Genomic DNA, 16,413 nt, shown 5'->3' with positions numbered 1-16,413 from the left:
GGGTGCACATAGGAGCATGAGGCCCTATAAAAGAACAGGGACTTAGATTCTGGAGGGTTCACAGGAAGGGATTCATTTTTTTTTTTCTTCTACAATCTAATTAAATTCTATTTATGAGATAAGGAACAGCCCTCTGCCCTGCCCACAGCTCAGCCAGGGAGAGGTGGAATAACCTGAGAAGAGCTGAGACTCTGGGCAGAGTCTCTTGGTTTCTTTCCCAACTCTAGCTTCTCTTCCTCACCTTGGGGCCTAGAGAGGGTAGGAGAATTTTTCTGGTCATCTGACCACCCCTACTGATAACTCACCCCCAAAAACACCTCATCTCCCTTTTCTGAAGTCTACCAATAATTAGGACAAATGGGAAGTATTAATATCTAGTAACAACTTGGAGAAAGCCACCTCCCCTAAAGGAACTGGCCAGGTGTGACAGCCTGGGGCCAAATAGAACTTCGCTTGGGGAGGGTGCTGAGTTCTGCCCACAGTGGTCTTGCTCTGCTGCCTCCCAACTTAAAATGAGAGTTCAAGTCAAGACCCTTAACAAGACCACATAGAGCCCACAAACTGCTTTCAGTGTGTGAGCTCAGCAGCTCTCATATACAGTATGGCCAAGCAGTCAAGAATGCAGGTTCTGAAAGCACACTACCCGAAATCAAGTCCCGACTCCACCTATCTACTGGCTGTTTGACACTTAGTCACTTAATCTTTCTGCGCTTCCAGTTTCTGTTTTGTGCACTGGGACTATTAATTTACCTTTAAGTGTAAGGATTAAATGTTTACTAAGGGAGGGAGTGGAGTTTCTACTTTGACACAGTGGGTTAAACATCCTATTGCTGTGGCTTGGGTCACTGCTGAGGTGTGGGTTCGATCCTCAGCCCCAGTGGAGTGGGTTAAAGGATCGGGCATTGTCACAACTGTAGCGTAGGTTGAGGCTATGCCTCAGATTCAATCCCTGACCTGGAACTTCCATATGCCGCAGGTGCGGCCATAAAATTTTGAACAAAACAAAACAGAAAAGTACTTATGACAGTGCCTGGAACTCAGTGAACACTCACATTTGCCAAGTCTTAATATGGCATCTTGAAGACTCCAAAACAGAATGATAGAAAACCTGCTGCACTGGGATTTTTCTGCTTAGAATGACAAGAATGAGAAATACAAGAATTAGTGCCAAAGGGCCTGAGCTACTCCCAGGCAGAAGGCATCTCGGGACCAACAGCTGCATCAGTCCCTTACCAGTGAGTGCTGCAGGGACAAGCAGGGAGTTGTGGAGGAGGAAACCGGGATCAGCCTGGAGATCAGAGTAGGGTGCTGGGCTAGCCACACACCTTCACAACTACTGGCCATCAGGGTGGCAGTGATAAAACACATCAGAGACAAAGTGAACACATGGGGCTCAGCTCCCACAACAGAGTGACTCTTTTGAGAGGGAGAGGCCGTCAGCTCTTTCATCTCTGTGTTCTAGGCAGCATGACACTTTGTGGGCGCTCAGGAAATGCTAAAAGCTTGTAATGAGGAATAAGCTGTGTGTGTTCCAAGGAGCACAGGGTGACAGGCCAGGGTACAGCTCCCAGAACTGCCACAAGATCTTGACCAAAAGGAGGACAGAGCTCAGGGCTAGCTGTGCTGGGCAGTAGGGTACAGGGCCACACAGCCCACCTGTGGAAAGGGAGTAGGCTATTTCTCTACTCCAGGGGCAACTATGGTGTAAGAGTGGGGAAGAGTGCTACAGACAGGCCAGGGAACCTCCGGTCCGAAGTTCTGTGGTGTGGAGTACTACGGAGGTTTTACATGCAATGGAGTCATGCAGAATCTGTCATGGGGCTATGTCAATGGGGATTCCTTTACATCCTCAACTACATCAGAACATCACTTTTCTCGCCCCCCCCCCAACAAAAACAAATTCACTTGTTAAACGGAATACAATGAAAAAAGAAAAGCTACGTTAAAGATACAGATAAACTGCTTACTGTTCTGTGAAGAGATAGTTTCTATTATAAATACTTAAAAATTTAAAGAGTTCCTGCTGTGGCGCAGTGGGTTAATGATCCAGCTTGTCTCTGCAGAGGTGCCGGTTCTAGTGCAGCAGGTTAAGGATCCGACGTTGGCTGCAGCTATGGTGTAGGTCAGGTATCTGGCCAGATTCAATCTCTAGCCTAGGAACTTCCAAATGCCTCAGGGTGTGGCAGAAAAGAAAGAAATTAAAACAAACAAACAAACAAAAAAAAAACAAAAAAAAACCAACAAACTTAAAAAATTTAAAAAAGCTATGTGCCCACTGAAATAACTCTGGTAGGTTAGCCCATGCACGGGATAGAGACCAAATGCCCAAGAGCCTCAGGCCACAAATATTCTGTCCAAGTTCTGTTCAACCATGAACTGCCTGCATGGTTCAGTCCTGAGGCCCCAGATGACATCAGGTTTTCTGGGAGACCCTACTGCATGGATAGCACCAAGCAAAGGCTTCACAACATCTAGTCCTGTTACTTTTCACTGAAAACTGGTAAGCTGGAATTTTGACTAAAAAAACCTGTGATTAGTTGCCAAAGCCTTCACCTAAAATAGGTTTGCTAGGAGTTCCTGCTGTGGCGCAGTGGAAATGAGTCCAACTAGTATCCTTGAGGATGAGGGTTCGATCCCTGCCCTCACTCAGTGGGTCGGGGATCCCTCATTGCCGTGAGCTGTGGTGTAGGTTGCAGACACAGTTTGGATCCCATGTTGCTGTGGCTGTGGTGTAGGCCAGCAGCTGTGGCTCTGATTCAACCCCTAGCCTGGGAACCTCCATATGCTTTGGGTGCAGCTCAAAAAACAAAAGCAAAAAAACAACAAAAAACCCCAAAACGGTTTGCCAAAGCCATCTGCCCAGAAATAGCCAGGAGCAGCAAGATTCTTTCACTAATACCCTAACACTATGCCCTTTGCGCCCTGCTTCCTTGGTGCTAATAAGCAGCTATGCTATAGGACTCTCCCCTCAACAGCCAGGTGGTGGCATACCTATCTCCCCTTTCAAAGGAACTTCTCTGGAGCAAACTGGGCCTGGCTTCTATGTTCCCCTGTACTTGGCAAAGCTCAAGGTACTGACCCCAGTCCTCCCTGAGCTGATATTCCCGAGGCCAGAGCTTCCTGTAGGCCCCTTTTCTTCTACATTGTGTTCCACCTACTCTACCACAGGGAACCCACTCCTCAGGTGGATCATGGAGACTGGCAGCCAGCCATCTATCCACTCACCTCTCTACTTACGCACACTCCTGGGTCATTAAAACTTGCAGCAGGATGCACTCGATGTTCCTTCATCCGCCAAGATCATCTCCCATTTGGTCGAGGGGAAGTGGTCGTCATCATGGGAAACACAGCTTGCCTCTGAAAGATGAGGGGGGCCTGCACTGCCTGAGGCTATCTATGCACATGGACCCCTGTGGGCCCCTCATTAGGCAGGAATCACACAAGAGAGAGTGTATGGAGCACTTGTTAATCCGTTATGATTTATTAGCTGTACAGCAGTAGATCCTCCTCCCCAGCTTTCAACCCCATTACATATTTTATTACAGGTCTCGTGTTGGCGTCCTAAAATAATGAAAAATATCACACAGTACAGCTAAGTACAAAATGCATCAACCTAAAGTCTGATAGCTAACTGATGGCTCTCTTAAAAGCAATACACAGAAGAAAAAAGTGTCTGAAATCAGCAAGACTGAGGCTCTCTAAAAAACACATTTTTAACATGTGACAGTTCATGTGCAAGAATCACTTTAGTTGGTTTTGCTTCACATTATTATTTTTTGAAGATCCAAAGTTTAAATTACTGACCTAGTGAAATTTTCTGGCCCAGCTTTTAAGGGCTGCTGTGACCCACTCATAATCACCCTTCTGCTTTAATAGAGGATTTATAAAACACAAAATTCAGCTAGAAACAAAGCAAAGAAAATGTAGATGGGAAATCATAACTCAAAGTTAATTGTACAAGGTTCAAATGCTGGCTCCACGGGCTGGAAATCACGATCTTCCAAGTGGATGTCTGTCACTAGCAGGCAGCAGTCTGGGTGCCGTTCTGCTACATGATTGTGATCCAATTCCTTGTCAACATTTATATATTATAGTCTGTGGTAACTTAATTTGCAAGTAATTAAAATGCTGGGTTTTCTTACACTGCACTTCTTTTCAACCTCTTAATTAATGGAAAAGATTAAAATGTAAAAAAAGTTATTTACAAGCTTGACCATACCAGAAACTTTGCCAAGAAAGAGGCAAAGCCTTTAGGACAGAAACCGACCGTAGCATGCCATACTACTGGTGTGCAGCTGACTCCAAGCAAAGGGAGTCAGGGAAAAGCAAAAGCAAAAACCAGTTTAAAAGTCTAAGTCTTTCCCAAGTCCGCATTTACAATTAAAAACTCCTGGGAAGAAGACCATAGAACTCTGGGAAACCCGGTGGTGGTTTCTGGAGTGGTTTACCATAGCAAGAGAGAGGGTTCAATGTCTGTGTTTCCATCCAAGAAAACCAGTTAGGCGTCAACACTGTCCTCAGCACTTCACAGTAAACCCTCAGGGACTCAGAACACTCCATGATTTGCTAACATCAAACAGCAAGTTCTAGTTAAATCACATTTTTCTAACATCATCCTTGAAGTTTTAGCTCTCAGTATGTTTGGTAAAATGATGCTTTTCCCAAAGCCAAAAGAAGAAAGGGAGAAAAATTAAGATGCGGGCCGTTTAAACACAGCCCAGAGCAGTCCTGGCAATGAGCGAGGCCCCGCCATCACCGGTCCATCATGCTGAGGATCATCTCAGGCGTGAGGTCTCCGTTGGGGGCATCTGTGGCAGCTGGCTGGGCCTCCTCTTCTTCCCCCTCTGCGGGTTCTGCATCTGGCTCTTTTTTGACTTCAACTATAATGTTCTCAATTGCACCTGTATTCTGGTCTTCCACCTGAATGATGGCTGTTGCTGGCAAAGAAGAGCATGAACAAAACAAATGCTCCATTAAAGCCCCCAAGGATTTTAAGGGTCTTTTCAGACTTGACACTAAATGAATGTCAGCAACACAGGAAAGACTTAGTAGCAGAGAGATACAGAGAAAGTCAATAAAAAGGACTTTATAACCTAAAATGTGACCATACACAAAGCCCAATACTTTAGATACTCTCAAAGAACAAAATGCTGACATTCATCTTCATATGCCTACCAAATTACATATTTAAAACCTTAGTTCTCAGAGTTCCCATCATGGCTTAACGGTAATGAACCTGACTAGTATCTATGAGGACAGAGGTTCAGTCCCTGGCCTTGCTCGGTGGTTTAAGAATCTGGCGTTGCTGTGGCTGTGGTGTAGGCTGGCAGCTAAGGCCTCGTTTTGACCCCTAGGCTGGGAACTTTCACATACCTCGGGTGCAGCCCTAAAAAAAGCAAACAAAAACCCTTAGTTTTCCCTTATGTTATAAATTTGGACTTCACAATATTGTGTGTGAGACAGACAAAAATGCAGACAGTGCAGGACTAGAAATATTTGAGGATGTAATGTAGGTCTGTTTTAGAGATGACCCATCTATATGGCAAAAATTTGACATTTTTAACTGTGAAGCTCTCTCAACACCCAGGACCCTCCCACAAGTGTGTGTATCCCAGGCTCTATATAGTCAACCACTTCTTTTCAATAAACATCTGCATATGGGGCTCAGGGAGCATATTTTAAAAATTAGTGAAACCCTGCATCTGTTTAAGAAAGAAAGAAAAAAAACAAAACAAAAAACAAAAAAACCCTACCACATTTTAGGAGATTCATTAATAGAATAGAGATCCGAGTTCCTGAGAACATGCTGTGACAAAGGCCATGTCTAGTACAGACAGACTGCTGCCCAACTGTCACACGTGGTGTGAGGTGGAGGGTGAACATCTCTGTGTCCTCTCATGAAATCAGGAGGCTAGCAACAGAATTCACAGCCCTGGATTTCTTAGAAGGGACAATCTCAGCATAGAAACTGCTTTATCCCTCCATCCTTTGGCTGTTTTAACATTCATTACCACATGAATTGTGCCAGCTGACTATGACTCTGGTTGTTTTGTGAAACTCTCCCACGTTAATAGTACCAATCTTGCAGAACCTAAGTACCCTTCTACTTTGGACTTTCTCTTGGTGAAACTTAACAAGCCTCTAGAGACTTTCTCAGATGTTTCCTAGTTAAAAATGAGAGAGTTGCTTCCTGAGATTTGTTTCCAGCATGACCTTAAACTTGTTCTCATGGCTCAGTTCCCATCTACCTGAAGAACAAGGAAGGACCTGTCTGGCTCTCCCATGTGCTGTAGAGGAAGCCAGCCTACTGAGCTGAAACAACTTACGCTGGGTCTGTTTGGGCTGGTTGGTTCTGCCAGGGGGGCGTCCTCTCCGCTTTTTAGCGGGTGGTGGGGCTGGGGTCACAGGCTGAGGCTCTGGCTCTGGTTCAATTTCCACTGCAGGCTCCTCCTCATCCTCATTGTCATCCAGGTCTGGCTCAGCATTTTCTTCTCATGAAATCAGGAAGAAGAGGTGGTAGGGCAAGAAGAGTGGTGGATGACAAAATAAAACAGAAATAATCACATATTCTGTAAAGTCTAGTTACATATTTATTTTCATTGTTAAAAGACCATTTAAAGAATGCTTTCACTGCAATTTTTATGTCAGTGTCAATAAAGTAAAATGGGTACTAATTCAGAATTAATAAGCAAATCAACTTGAATAGTGTTATTCCTATTTTGTGTGGATTAGATAACTTTTCTTTTAGTTTTAGATACCAAAATATTGAGTTTTAAATTCTTTTCTTTTATTAGCTACGCCCTTGGCATACAGAAGTTCCTAGGTCACAGACTGAAACGGCACCATAGCAGGGACCTAAGCTGTACTAATGAAGGGTTCTTAACCTGCTGGGCCACCAGAGAACTCCTGAGTTTCAAATTCTTAGAGGCAACTCCATCTTATGCCAGTTATATATATGTATTTTTTGTCTTTTTAGGGCCATATCTGTGGCATATGGAGTTTCCCGGGCTAGGGTTGAATTGGCACTGTAGCCGCTGGCCTACACCAGAGCAATGCCAGATTTGAGCCGCATCTGTGACCTATACCACAGCTCAGGGCAACCACACCACAGCTCACAGAAATGCCATATCCTTAACCCACTGAGCGAGGCCAGGGATCGAACCTGCGTCCTCATGGATACTACTAAGATTCGTTTCTGCTAAGCCACAATGGGAACTCCTGTGCAAGTTATATTAAAAAACAAAAACAAAAAAAACCCATGCAAATAGTGTTTTTAAAATACTTTTTAACATCAAAGTGACCCAGTCATACATACATACATGTATATATTTATATTTATAGTCCCTCTCTTACACATAATCTTCTATCAGAGTCTATCGCAAGAAACTGGATATAGCTTCCTGTGCTGTAGGACCTCACTGCTTATCTACTCTAAATGTAATAGTTTTAAACCAACTATAATGGAAAAAGTAAAAACCATTAAAAAAAAAAAAATTAAAAAAATAGGAGTTCCCGTCACGGCACGGCAGAAACAAATCTGACTAGGAACCATGAGGTATCAGGTTCGATCCCTAGCCTCACTCAGTGGGTTAAGGATCCAGTGTTGCTGTGAACTGTGGTGTAGGTCGAAGAGGCTGCTCGGATCTGATGTTGTGGCCAGCAGTTATACTCCAACTGGACCCCTAGCCTGGTAACCGCCATACACTGTGTGGCCCTAAATAAATAAATAAATAAATAAATAAAATTAAATTAAAAAAATAAATGTAACAGTTTGCATCTACTAAACTCAAACTCCTAGTCCATCCCACTCCCTCCTCCCACAAAGTGGGTTTTTTTATTTATTTATATATTTTTTTCTACTGTACAGCATGGTGACCCAGTTATACATATATGTATACATTCCACAAAGTATTTTAATTTGAAAATGAAACAAAATGTTCTTTCCTCCTATGATACAAGGATAAAGCAGGACACTAAGCCTGAGACAGACCCCTTGAGACTGGTGAAAGGTATGCATTTGTACAAAGTTCTTTTTTGTGTGTGTGACTTTCTTGCTTTTTCTAGGGCTGCTCCCGTGGCATATGGAGGTTCCCAGGTTAGGGGTCTAATTGGAGCTATAGCTGCTGACCCATGCCAGAGTCACAGCAACACCAGATCCGAGCTGCATCTTCGACCTACACCACAGCTCACAGCAACGCCAGATCCTTAACCCACTGAGCAAGGCTAGGGATCAAACCCGCAACCTCTCGGTTCCTAGTTGGATTTGTTAACCACTGCGCCACAAGAGGAACTCCTGTATGAAGTTCTTAAAGCACTTGTGATGTCCTATCAACTAGGATCAGCATAAGGCCAACTTTTGGGATTTAATTCCCAGCTGTATCAGACCCAAATCGTCATTCTTAGCTCCCTTACCTTTTCTCCAATGCCAACATCACATAAAAGGAGAGGGAACTATAGTAGAAAGAATACTGACCTGGGACAAAGACCACACTGAACCTCAGTTTCCTTGGGTAATCTCTAAAGCACTCCCAATCCACTTACTAGTGATATGAGGATCACAAGGAGTGAGATAATGCCTCTAATTATGCTGTTACTTACATTCTACTACATAATCATAGCTGTTATTAACATTGTTAAATGGAGTTTAACAATTCTCCATTATTTCACTTAGGCTTCATTAAATAAGAGCTATACCTCTCATTTTATGGAAACAGAGAAGCTAAGTGATTTGTAAGGCATAGCTAAATTGCAATTTGGAGTTGTTCTGCTGCCCACACCTGTATGCAGCCAAAGAGCTCTTGTTACTCCTCCCCCATCACCATGGCACAAAATGCACCCTGCTTGCCTTTCTCCAAGAAGCACAGGTTACAAGCACGTTTTCTTTCTCTGGTGCCAAATGTTTAAATTTAGAATCTGTGGATAAACGCCTGATCTTCAGGACAACATGCCTTATTTATCACGTGGCTGAAAGTCTAAGTAGAAATGGGGGGAATGTACTGGCATGTGGCAGTGTGTCAAGAATGACATGCTTTCCTGCTGAACTTATTCAAGCCCCCATTGCCTAAGCTGGCCCAATGCCTAGAAAACTAAACAAATTCAGTCAGAACTGGGGCAAAAAGCACCCACAGGAGGTTAATAGGGTCAAAGGCTTACTGGCTTGGACAGATTTTGGCAAAAAGGCTTGAGAGTAGCAGTAGAATCTGCTGGTCAATTTCTGCTGATGGCCAACAGATAGAAGAACTTTTGGAAGGGAGCAAACATCACTGTATGACCTTTGTCAGTAGTGAGATGGAAATTCTAGACTTTCTGAAATAAAGAACTACTAAGTAAGAGGCCCAGAACAAAAAGTGTGTTCTACAAATCAGCAGTGCAGAAAACAAAAGGAAGAACTGTAGAAATCTACTAGGAACCATCAATAAACTCTGAAGGTGAGAGTATTTGGGTAAAGTACAATTAGCAAGTGAACAAGGCAGTATCATGAAGAAGAAGAGTATGGGACAATATCTATGGTAACAGGTGGCTCTGCAACTCAGAGCAACTACAGGTATCTTCAAGCTCAAGGCTATCTGTGGGTCTCTGCTGGTACTTGAGGCTCTTTGACACTCCTTGGCACTTCCCACTAGCCCACTCAGTTTCTTAGCCAAGCAAAGGTTTCCCACAAAGATTCTCAGTAGAGAGTGATGTGCTTTTATAGAAATTAATTAGGGAGTTCCCACTGTGGCTCAGCAGGTTACAAACTAATAGTCATGAGGATGTGAGTTCAATCCCTGGCCCTGCTCAGTGGCTTAAGGACCCAGCGATGCTGTGAGCTGTGGTACAGGTCAAAGATGAGCCTCGGATTTCGCATCGCTGTGGTGTAGGATGGCAGCTATAAGTTCCAATTCGACCCCTAGCCTGGGAATTTTCATATGCTGTAGATGTGGCCCTAGAAAGAAAAAAAGAAAGAAAAATCAAGCAAAGAGACATTTTAAAACATATTTTTCACTAAAAGAAAAAAAAGAAAAAAAAGGGCAACAAAATAATAAATTGCTCTTATGCTTAGAAGAATACTCCCCCTTGGAAAAGTTAAAGTTCTGAACAGAAAAGTGAAAGCTTTATTAAGATAAACAAAAAATTAAAAAAGAGATCTTATTATAGTTACATATAAAAAACATACTGCTTTCATGAAAAAATTTTATAGTAAAACCAATTAGGTGACAGAAGTTCTCTAATATTAACATTCGGTTTTCAGGAATTTCATTGCCTCCCCACTATTGCTACTAATGAGCGATGCAGAAGACAAAATGATGACTCCTTAGAAATGCATTAGGTATCTCATAAGTGCATTTTCCCAAACAAAATCCCCCAACATCCTTTTCCACAAAAAGCTTAAATCTTTAAGCCTTTTAAGCCATACTGGGTGCCCGTAGCCCAAGTATACACATTATTATTATTATTTTTTTTTGTCTTTTGTCTTTTTGTTGTTGTTATTGTTGCTATTTCTTGGGCTGCTCCCGCGGCATATGGAGGTTCCCAGGCTAGGGGTTGAATCGGAGCTGTAGCCACCGGCCTACGCCAGAGCCACAGCAACACGGGATCCGAGCCGTGTCTGCAACCTACACCACAGCTCACGGCAACGCCGGATCGTTAACCCACTGAGCAAGGGCAGGGACCGAACCCGCAACCTCATGGTTCCTAGTCGGATTCGTTAACCACTGCGCCACGACGGGAACTCCCCAAGTATACACATTATAAAATCTAACCCTGGAACAAGTTTGTATAATCAAATGTGACCCCTACATTACCAATCCTCTTGTTCTCCCCCTCCCTCTTCATGAGCAAATGCATACTCTGCCTGGATTTCATGACAAGAAAGGCAAAAAAAAAAATCCCAAAGAACATCAAGAGTAGGAAAACAGGTAAAGTTTTAAATTATAAATGGAGAGATTAAGGTAGGAAGAGAAAGGCTGACCTTCACGGATTTGATCAACACATCTCAAGGCTAGGCTGACACAGGCAGTCAAACCAGAAGTTGGTCAGGATGCTTAAGCAACCTTCTTCATGTCCATTAGATTCATTGCTCAAATCTAGACCAGCTTCCTAAATGTAAAAGTTATGAACATAGAAAAGAAACTCTGCTGGCCTTAGAATATCACTAATCTGAGTAAAGTGAGTAAAGAACTTAATTTTGCTTTGGCTTTAATTGTACATAACATATAATATCAAACAATGGAAAGGGATGAGAAAAAAAAAAATCTGCCCCAGGAATAAACTAACTGCTGTTGTAAATATATCAGGAAGACTGGAAGTTTGCATGAAGTGACTCTCTCTATCCCAGCATATTCATACAAAAATACACTGGAAACTCTGCACCAAAATCTACCTATGTGTAACTAACTTCAACAAATAAGTCACTTACCACTGTCAGAGGAGTCTTCCTTTTTAGAGCGCATCTTTCTTTTTCTTCCACGTTTACTCTTCTTTGTTTCTCCTCCATTTTCCCCTTCTACACCATCTGGACCAGCACAATTATCAGCATGTCTTGCCATGGTATTCTAAAGCAAGGAACAAAACCCTCTATCACATTACTAAAAAAGGTTAAGATTAAAATTGGAAGTTCTCTTTTAGTTAAAGCAAGAACAAAAAACAATTGGGGGGGGAATCCATATTAAGTCTCAGTGTTCTAGTATCTGCTCAGTGTGTCCTGAACATGCTCTTCCCATTCAGGGGACATGGTCTCCATCTGGAGAGGGAGAAACGAGAGTGCTGCTCAGAAGATGAGGCTGGGTCCTCTGAGCACAAGAGAATCACACCAGCTCCCTACTCTGTGTAGACCTGACTGGCATGGCCCCAAGGGAAGATCCAGGACAGACCTATTAAAAAAGTTTCATCCCTTCCATTGGCAGAAGGGTTCACACACAGAAAACCTCAAAGTGGGGATGACTGGCCCTTTCCAAATGATAGAGAATCTCCGTATTTATTCTCAGTGGAAAAGACAGCCCTGCTTTGCAGTGGAAGCTCAAGAACATGGTATCAAGAGCTGTAACACAGAAAGTAAAGTTGTGACTCTTACCCGGCGTGTAAATGTTTTCCCACATTTAGAACAGACGAAGGCCGCAGGGACAAAGTTGGGATCGTGGTAGCGTTTGAAGTGCATGTCGAGGAGCTGTTTCTGGCGGAAGGTCTTGTCGCAGTGGCTGCAGGCATAAGGCTTCTCCCCTGTGTGGGTGCGCTTGTGCATGATCATGTGCCTCTCCTGAAAGAGGGCAGGTGGGGGAAGGTCTCAGAGCCTTTCTATGGCTGCTACCCCAACCACCACCTGTGTGCATGCAGCTGACAAGACCTGTCTCTTCCAAGGGTCTCAGCTCAAAATTGCTTGTTGAGAGGAAAGTTAACTTTACCAGGGTGCAAAACTGCTTCCAAAAATCCTAGCACAGCTAAGCTCACTCTTGCCAGGCTGCTTCTGTAGATCACTCCCAAGCATCAGGCCCCAGGACAGCTTCCTCCCTCCTCTCAAGTCCTAGACTTATTTCCTATGGTTTCAAGAAAAGCAAGTAGTCTGTCTGGATGGGGCGGAGGGCAGGAGGGAAACAGTGGCTGAAGAAAATGTCACAGCTGATACAACTGAGAAGCAGAACATTTGGTGACAATCTCATAAATCAGTTTGAATATATCCTTAAAAAAGCCACAATTCAAGGTATATAAAAACCCTCTGATAAAAGCTAACACTAATAGGTCATCAACTGTTATAACTGTGAAGGTTTCTACCTGTCTGCAGGCATAATCACACTGATCACACTTAAAGCGTTTCTCATTCTTGTGTGACTTCTGGTGCTGGATGAGGGCATAGCGTTCATGAAACACAGCATCGCAGTATCGGCATTTCTTGCCCTGCTCAATGTAGGAATGCTGCTTTCGCAAGTGGACACCTAAAAGCAAAACACAAAAGCCCAGTCCAACTTCTGAAAACACAAACAATAAACAAACATTTCAGAGAGTTAAAAATAAGGAGTTCCCATCGTGGTGAAGTGGAAATGAATCTGACTAGGAACCATGAGGTGGCAGGTTCGATCTCTGGCCTTGCTCAGTGGGTTAAAGATTCGGTGTTGCCATGAGCTGTGGTGTACGTCAAAGATACTGCTTGGATCTGACATTGCTATGGCTATGGTGCAGGCTGGCAGCTATAGCTCCGATTCGACCCCTAGCCCTGGAAATCTCCATATGCCACCGGTGTGGCCCTAAAAAGAAAAAAAAAAAAAAAAAAAAAAAAGAAAAAGAAAAAAAAAAAAAGAAAAGAAAAGAAAGAAAGTTAATAATACATTTGTTGGAATTCCTATGTGGCTCACAGCATACCTACTAGGTGTTGCTTCTACAGTGGCTGTGGCTCGACCCCTGGTTCAGGAACTTCCATGTGCCTCAGGTGCAGCCACTTGTTTAAAAAGGAAAAAAATTTCTTCTTGCTTCTTAAAATAATTACTTAGTGGGCTATACAGAAAATGAATTAAAAGGAGGAATAATAAAAGATGTGGGGAAACTATTTGAGATAATGAAACAGGACAGGAGAGAGAAGGCTGTGGTTTGGGCAAGGGAGATATAGTGGGTAATGAAGGCAAGTCGAAAACTGATGGGAGATCTAGGAAGCTGAATCAATAGGATTGAGTACCTGACTGGAGAGAGAGGAAGAGAAAGGTGGGTGTCAGGAAATGTGAGTAGATGATAGGGCCATTTATTGACTTGAGGAATAGTGGAAAACAACTAAAGCCCAGCTGTGTGTTTGTCTTTGGGGAGAGGGAGTAAAGGGGTTTTAGACCTTCAGTTTTGAACTTTTTTTTTCTGGCCTTGCCTGTGGCATGCAGAAGATCCCAGGCCAGGGATCAAACCTATACCAACAGCAGTGACCCAAGCCACTGCACTGAGACCACCAGATCCTTAATTTGTTGAGCCATGTGGGAACTCCTGAACATGTTGAAGTTGAAATGCCAATACTATCAAGTAGGGATTAGGGATGGCAAGGGATAGATGGTTATAGAAGCCTAACTCAAAGGAAAGATCTGGAGTAGGATCTGAGACCACAGGAGCTGATATTATCACTAAGGCAAAGAGAAAACAAAGAAAAAGAAGAGTGTGGTTCCTTGTCTTAAGAAATCTAACAGTTAGGGCCAATGAGAGGAAAAACGGTTAAAATAAGAGAAGGCAGAGTTACCACTGTGGCACAGTGGATTGAGAACCTGACTGCAGGAGTTCTTGTTGTGGCTCAGAGGGTTAAGGACAACATAGTCTCTTGAGGATGTGGGTTTGATTCAGTGTTGCTGAGGCTGTGGCTTAAGCCTCAGCTGCAGCTCCATTTCAACCCCTAGCCTGGAAACTTCCATATGCCATGGGTGCGGCCATTAAAAAAGAGAGAAGTTCGAGAAGAAACAGTTGGAGAAGTAGGAAGAAAACCAATAGGATGTACTGCCATGGAAGTTGAAGGAAGAGTGTTGTGTTCTAAGGAGGATTATGCAGCCTACTATGGAGAATGATGTTAAGAGATCAAGGGAGATAGAAAACTGAAAGTTCCCTATAGTCTGCAATGTGGATTCATTGGTGATCTTAGCCAGAGTCTCTTTACAGAGTGACAGGGTGTAAGCCAGATGGGAAGGAAACTGGAAGCTGAGGAAGAGAGAACTCTGAGGGCTATAACCCTTCATAAGGACAGGCTGGGAAGGAAGTAAGAGTTACTTAAACTTAGAAGGGCAAAGTTTTTGTTTGTTTGTTTGTTTTTTTAAAGAGAGCAATATAAGCACATTTAGAGTTAAGGGGAAAGATGAAGGAATGAGAACGTGAAAATGAAGGTAAAGAGGCAATATTTGACCATGTAAAGGCTGGCAACCCACAGGAGAATAGGATCAGGGCAAAGGAAAAGGCAAGGGTCAGGTCTCAGACAATAGTGACACCAACTCTCTAGTAGCAGATGGGGAAAGTGGATGGATACGAGTAAATTAATTAATTAATTAATTTTTGTCTCTTGCCTTTTGAGGGCCACAGCAATATGAAGGTTCTGAGGCTAAGGGTCTAATCAGAGCTATAGCTGCTGGCCTACGCCAGAGCCACAGCAATGCCAGATCTGAGCTATCTGTGACCTACACCACAGCTCACGGCAATGGCAGACCCTTAACTCACTGAGCAAGGCCAGGGATCGAACCCACAACCACATGGTTCCTAGTCTGATTCATTTCCCTTTCACCATGACGGGAACTCCAGTACAGGTAAATTTATAATTTGATAACAGGAAATTTGAAGTTTCAATCTGTTGTCTTTATTTTTGTGTGTGTGAAGTAGTAAGATGCTGCATACTGAGACCAAGGAGGCAGAGAAAAGGGGAGGAAGATTAGAGGTTGAAAGAAAGTTAACAACGATTTACCCTATTCTGTCGTGATACCTCCCCACATAGCAGCCACCCAAACATTCATGGAATCAATGAACGGACAAACTCACTGAGGAGAATGGAAGTATAACTGATGAGGATAAACATTTGGATAACCCAGCAGCAATGACAGAGAGCCCAGCTGCATCTGGGATCATGAATTTATGGTGCTACTGATCTATTCAATTAAGGTGATATCACATCAAACATAAAAGACGGCCAATTCTTAGAATGAAAATAAGGAAAGGGAAAGGAATGGCTCACTTTTCACTCTCTACACATGCTCATTATATGAAGGCCTTTTACACAAACATAATGTATTACTTCAAGTAATTTTTTAGGCCTCAACTTTCCCCTTCTGGTCCTCAGATAGAGACGTAACTTCATGTAAAACTTTCTTTTGTATGTTCTTATTAAACACTTACGATAATAACCCTGTAAGGTAGATATTATACCTATGTATCAGTTGAAAATAAAAAAAAGGACTGAGAGCAGTAAGTATTTGGAGGTGAATCTTGAATCTAGCAGGTCTTATCTCCAAAGCCCATGCTTTCCTATGTCTCAAAATGATGAATCTTTTTTTGTGTGTTTGTGTTTTTAGGGCCACATCCATGGCATATAGAGGTTCCTCGGCTAGGGGTCAAATCACAGCTGTAGCTACTGGCCTACACCATAGCCACAGCAATGCCAGATCCGTGCTGCATCTGTGACCTACACCAGACTTCATGGTAACACTGGATCCTTAAACCAGGGATTGAACCCACATCCTCAAGAACACTAGTCGGGTTGTTACATGGAGCTACAATGGAAACTCCCCAAAGTGATGAATCTTAACTACTGCATATTAGAGTAAAATCAGACCTGATTTAGAGAGGGAACACAAACTCGTCTGGGAATAGTTTGGGGGAGATAACTTTTATTTGATAGTTCCTAGACAATTGAGTGCCTCATAAAGAGCTCATTATGTAGGGTCTAAGAGGTATGCTAGTATAAAACATTCAAGGTTCTGATGTGCCTCCTAAAAGTGA

The 16,413-nt window shown here is 43.0% G+C and overlaps 1 protein-coding gene across 7 annotated transcripts in view; it reads right to left on the bottom strand.

Annotated features, from left to right (window-relative positions):
• Positions 3,448 to 16,413, bottom strand: part of CTCF (CCCTC-binding factor (zinc finger protein)) — a 73,008-nt gene continuing 60,042 nt past the window's right edge. For 3 of the 7 annotated variants that reach the window (XM_021093369.1, XM_021093368.1, XM_021093371.1), the window contains 5 exons: positions 12,748 to 12,908; positions 12,053 to 12,235; positions 11,399 to 11,534; positions 6,327 to 6,488; positions 3,453 to 4,937 (listed from right to left, as the gene is read on the bottom strand). In XM_021093369.1, coding sequence (XP_020949028.1) covers positions 4,753 to 4,937; positions 6,327 to 6,488; positions 11,399 to 11,534; positions 12,053 to 12,235; positions 12,748 to 12,908 — 827 coding nt within the window. In that variant the 3' untranslated portion in view covers positions 3,453 to 4,752. 7 annotated transcript variants of the gene reach the window in all.

The sequence above is a fragment of the Sus scrofa genome, chromosome 6 (genome assembly GCF_000003025.6).
Source record: "Sus scrofa isolate TJ Tabasco breed Duroc chromosome 6, Sscrofa11.1, whole genome shotgun sequence".
NCBI classification, from domain to species: Eukaryota; Metazoa; Chordata; class Mammalia; order Artiodactyla; family Suidae; genus Sus; species Sus scrofa.
This window is presented reverse-complemented; position numbering and strand designations above follow the sequence as displayed.